Source organism: Triticum urartu, chromosome 5A (genome assembly GCF_056163025.1).
Source record: "Triticum urartu cultivar PI428250 chromosome 5A, HENAU_Tu73, whole genome shotgun sequence".
In the NCBI taxonomy this organism is placed as follows: Eukaryota; Viridiplantae; Streptophyta; class Magnoliopsida; order Poales; family Poaceae; genus Triticum; species Triticum urartu.
In genome coordinates this window covers 345,639,163-345,644,546 of record NC_141877.1, presented here as the reverse complement: position 1 = coordinate 345,644,546, position 5,384 = coordinate 345,639,163, and the positions used below count along the sequence as shown (strand labels likewise).

General features: G+C 54.1%; 1 protein-coding gene across 1 annotated transcript; it reads right to left on the bottom strand.

Moving 5' to 3' along the window:
• Nucleotides 1-3,701: 3,701 nt before the first annotated feature.
• LOC147971338 (uncharacterized) lies at nt 3,702-4,025 on the bottom strand. The gene has a single exon (XM_087523926.1). It carries the CDS (start codon nt 4,023-4,025, stop codon nt 3,702-3,704), a length of 324 nt encoding a protein of 107 aa, XP_087380052.1.
• Nucleotides 4,026-5,384: the final 1,359 nt, after the last annotated feature.

The following is a 5,384-nucleotide window of genomic DNA, read 5'->3' as shown; positions in this document are numbered from 1 at the left end:
ATTTTTCATGTGAGCACCATTTCTTGCCTTTACCTCTTGCCAAGCATACAGCCGCTCTGCGAGTTGTGCCATTAATGGCAAGAGGGTGCGTAGGTGCTGACACATTACTGGTCGACTGCAGGAAGCACCAACATAGTACAAGGCGGCAAGCCCCCAGGCCGACTGGTCAAACCCGGTTTCAGGAGGAGAAATGAAATAACACATTTTGTAGGCATAATACTTATCATATAGATAAAGGAAAGGGTAGTCCCCGAGTGTTCCTCGAGGGACCCGAAGTCTTCATACTTGATACAAAAGATAGCGTGGTACATACTGCATTCAACTGCAAAATCTTCGAAGGAGGTTTGCATTCCATGTGCGCTTTGTTTCTTTGCCGGAATCGTCCCTCTTGCACGCCCTGGGCTTCTGGGCGTCGATCAGGTAGTAGGAGTCATTGCCCAAGGCTTTACTGATGATGAAAGGGCCTCCCCAAGGAGCCGAAAGCTTGTGCTGGCCGGCTGTTCGTTGGATCAGCCGGAGCACAAGGTCTCCCTCTTGGAAGGATCTCTGCTTGACCTTCTGACTGTGGTAGAGGCATAGACCCTGCTGGTAGATGGCGCACCAGCTGAGTGCCAATAGCCGGCCCTCTTCCAGCAGGTCGACGCCTCGGTGTACATGGTGATGCAAGATGAGTCGAACTCGATGTCAGTTGGGATGACCGCCTTGGCACCATATACGAGGAAGAAGGGGGTGAAGCCGGTTGACTTGTTCAGAGTGGTGCGCAGACTCCAGAGGTCGGCCGGCAGCTCGTCGATCCAGCAGTCAGCCGAACTCTCTAAAGGCTCGACCAGTCGGGGCTTGATTCCGGTCAAGATGAGGCCGTTTGCTCGCTCGACTTGGCCGTTTGGCTGTGGGTGGGCAACGGACGCTAAGTCCAGTCGAATGCCCTGTGTCACACATAAATGAGCCAAGGCGCCCTTGTCAAAATTTGTGCCATTGTTGGTGATGATGTTGTGAGGTACGCCGTACTGAGTGGTGATGTCTGCGATGAAAGTCATAGCAGTCGGACCATTCAACTTCTTGATTGGCTTTGCCTCTATCCACTTGGTGAATTTATCCACAGCAACAAGCAGATGAGTCATGCCGCCGCGTGCTGTCCTGAATGGTCCCACCATGTCTAGTCCCCAGACAGCAAAGGGCCAAGCAAGGGGAATAGTCTTGAGTGCAGAAGCCGGCAGATGTTGCTTGGAACTGAACTTCTTGCATCCCTTATATTTCTTGACCAAGTCTTTGGCATCTTCTAAAGCAGTCGGCCAGAAGAAACCATGACGAAAGGCTTTGGCCACAAGTGATCTTGAGGCCGCGTGGTGGCCACACTCGCCTTGGTGGATATCTTTGTGGCTTGCTTGGCCCACTTCCGGCTCTATGAAGCGCTGGTATATACCAGTGACACTACGCCTTACGAGTTCCCTGTTGATGATGGTGTATGCTGCTGCCCGACGTTGCACCTGTCGGGCCGAGATCTCATCGGTTGGCAGCTCCTTGTTCACCAGAAAGTTGAGGATGGGCTAAGCCCATGTTGGTGCTGAGACTTCCTCCACTGTGAATAATGCCACTTGTACTGGGGTGGCTGGGTTGGGAGGTGGCGGGCTGGAGTCGGCCGCCACTTGCTGCGTTGTTGAAGTCCCCGAGCCAACTACTGAAGTCCCCGGGCCGACTACCGAAGTCACCGGGCCGGGTGCGACTGCTGCAATCCCTGGGCCGCCTGCCGAAGTCCCTGGGCCGACTGCTGAAACTATGGAGCCGGATCCGACTGTTTCAGGAGCATCCGACACGAAGATAGAATCTGATTATGGCGAGGGCTTGATGGACAGCTTGCGGAGTCGCTAGAGGGATACGCCGGCTGGTATGGCTTGCTGGGTGGAGCCAATCCGCGCCAGAGGATCTGCATGCTCATTATCGCTTCGTGGCACATGGAGGAATTCACACCCTTCAAAATATCCGCTGAGTTCCTGGACGAGGAAGCAGTAGCTTGCCATGTTTGCATCCTTGGCGTCCCAGTTGCCAGATGACTGCTGGACCACCAAGTCGGAGTCACCGTAACATAGAATTCGGCGAATGCCGAGTTCTTTGGCAAGCCGGAGTCCGTGTATTAGTGCCTCATACTCGGCCAGATTGTTGGAGGCAGCAAAATGGATTTGCAATGTGTATCTGATCTTGTCGCCTTTGTGAGAGGTGAGGACGATGCCGGCTCCCAAATCAGTGCGCATCTTCGAACCGTCAAAGTGCATCCGCCAATGGGCAGAGTCCGGCGCTGGCGGCAGGTACTGGGTCTTGGCCCAGTCGACAAGGAAGTCGGCCAGTGCTTGGGACTTGATGGTGGTGCGAGGCTGGTAGAAGATGGTGTGGGGGCCAACTCTATGGCCCATTTTGCCACTCGACATGAAGCATCTCGGCTGCCTATGATCTCGGCAAGCGGAGAAGTGCAGACAACCGTGATAGGGTGCTCTTGAAAATATGGCATTAACTTTTTGGCGGTAAAGTGTACGCCGTAGCACATCTTCTGGTAGTGGGGGTAGTTCTGCTTGGAAGCCGACAGTACTCAAATAATATACCGGTCTTTGGACCGGCAGAACCATGTTGTCTTCCTTGCGTTCGACTACCATGACCGTACTGACCACCCGGCTGGTGGCGGCAATGTAGAGGAGCATGGGCTCCTTAGCAGTCGGCGCGGCCAGGACAGGCGGCGTGGTCAACATTTTCTTGAGCTGGAGAAAGGCCTCATCCGCCTTGTCATTCCACTCGAAATGAGTGGTTTTCTTCAGGAGCTGGTATAGGGGAAGGGCCTTCTCGCCCAGCCGACTGATGAAGCGGCTGATGGATGCCAGGAAGCCGGTGAATTTTTGGACATCTCGCAGTCGGGTGGGTACTTCCATCCTCTCGATGGCTTTGATCTTAGCATTGCACTCAATGCCGCATTCTGAGATCAAGAAGCCATGGAGCTGGTCGACTGGTACACCGAACACGCACTTCTCCGGGTTGAGCTTGATCTGAAACCGGAGCAGATTTTCAAAGGTCTCCTTGAGATCTTCCAATAGGGTACCACGCTTCTCTGTCTTCACCACAATATCGTCCACATAGACATGGGCGTTCCTGCTGAGTTGTTTGAGGAGGCACTTCTGCATGCAACGCTGAAAGGTGGTGCCGGCATTCCTCAAGCCGAACGTCATCGTCAGGTTACAGAAGGCTCTGAATGGTGTGATGAAGGCAATCTTCATGCGGTCTGCCGGGTTCAACTTGATCTGGTGATAACCTGAGTAGGCATCCAAGAAGCTCAACAGCTCGCATCCGGCTGTGGAGTCTATCACTAGGTCAATCCGTGGCAAGGCAAACGGATCATTGGGGCAGGCATTATTGAGACTGGTGTAATAAATACACATACGCCACTTGTTGTTCTTCTTCAGCACAAGGACTAGATTGGCAAGCCATTCTGGGAAGAAAACTTCCATGATGAAGCCGGCTGCCAATAGGCGGGCGATCTCTTCTCCAACAATTATCCTCTTCTCTTCCGATAGTCGACGGAGGGGCTGTCTGACTGGTTTGGCATCTCCTCTCACATGTAGCCTGTGCTTGGCGAAATCCGTCAGGACACCCGGCAGGTATTTAGGGGACCATGCAAAGATGTCCCGATTCTCATGGTGGAAATGAACGAGCTCGCTTTCCTATTTGCTATCAAGGTTTGCACCTATGATAGCGTACCTCTCCGGGTGCTCAGGGTCCAATGGGATCTTCTTTGTTTCTTTGGCCGGCTTGAAGGAGCCCTGGGTTTCCGACTCTTGGGCTTCTGGGGACATGTACGGCTGCTTGCCGGCCATGGCCACCACCTGGTCCAGGAGCTTCTTCTTTGCCGCAATCACGAGGGACTTTGCCAGCCGGCTGCTGGCTACAACACAGGCGGCCGAATTTTCATAGTCACCACCGATTGTGATAATGCCCTTAGTTCCTGGCGTCTTCATCTTAAGGTAAGCATAATGCGGCACCGCCATGAATTTGGCTAGAGCTGGTCGGCCTAGAAGCACATGGTAAGGGCTCTCTAGGTCAACCACCTCGAACCAAATGGCTTCGCGGCAGAAATGATCCTTGTCTCCGAAGAGGACACATCTATCTTGATCTTGCCGATTGGTGAGCAGGACAAGCCGAGCACAATGCCATGGAACACAGTCCGACTGGGCTGCAACTACTTCTCTTTGATCTTTAGCTTCTCCATGGTCTCCCGGTAAAGGATGTTGATGCTACTGCCGCCAGCTATCAGGATTCGGGAAAAACGAGCAGCCCGCCTCTCTGTTGCAAGGGTGGCGTCCAAAACCAGGGCATAGGAACCCGGAGAGGGCATCACTTCTGGGTGGTCGGCCCGGCTCCAGCTGATGGGCTTTTCAGACCAATGCATGAACTCTGGAGTAGTGGAAGCAACCGCATTTACTTTGAGGTGTTGCTGGCGCCGGCTGTGTTTATCGCTGGCCATATTGGTGAAGACGACATGAGCGCCATGCTCTTTAGGGTAATCATCTTGGACTTGGCCGACTGCTGGACGGGCGACCGGCTACTGAGGAGGCGGAGCCGGTGGGCCAGCAGGCGGAGGAGGCAGTCCTTCTCCCTTGCTGGATGGCTTCGCGCTGCTATGGAACTTGCAGGGGCATCGAGAGTCTGCTCGAAGGAGAAGGCAGGTAACCAAGTCGACTTGCCACCCTTCTGACACTTGGGAGGTGGCTGCCCTTCGGGTTGTCGATCTTCAATAGTTGCCACCTGCCAGCTGGTGGAAGCCGGTCGGGGGGGCTTTGCGCTTGTTGTCGTTCGGCTGCTGGCGCCGATTGTTGTCTCTAGCCGATGTTCGAGGAGCCGGGGGAGCACCTTCCCAGAAGTGTCCACCCAAAGCTCCAACTTCATGGAGGAGTCGGCTATGGCATATTTATCTGCTATGATCAGCAGCTCGTCGAGTGTCACCGGCTCGTCGCAGAGAAGCCGGTTCTTGAGTAAGGTGCCTTCTCGGCACCCGGTGGTGAAGTACTTGATAACTTGGACCTCATGCACTCCTTCGTAGGAGTTGCACAGTTCTGCCCACCGCGTCAGTTAATCGCAGGTGAACTCATTGGGGCCTTGGACGCATAGTGAGAGTTGGCGAGGCTTGGGATGCAGGTTGTAGGTGCTGGTGAAGTTTCGGATAAACACCTCAGTGAAATCTACCCAGCTATTGACGCTGTAGGGCTTGAGGCTGTTCAGCCATGTCCGGGCTGTGCCCTGGAGCATGAGCGGGACATACTTCATCGCAATGCGCTTGTTGTCGTTTGCTATGCTGACTGCCGTGGAATAATCCACCAGCCAATCCTCTGGCTTCACGGTGCCGTTGT

Excerpts from the sequence above, each read along its gene's own strand:
- LOC147971338 (XM_087523926.1), bottom strand. The coding sequence starts at position 4,025 with ATGGCGGTGCCGCATTATGCTTACCTTAAGATGAAGACGCCAGGAACT.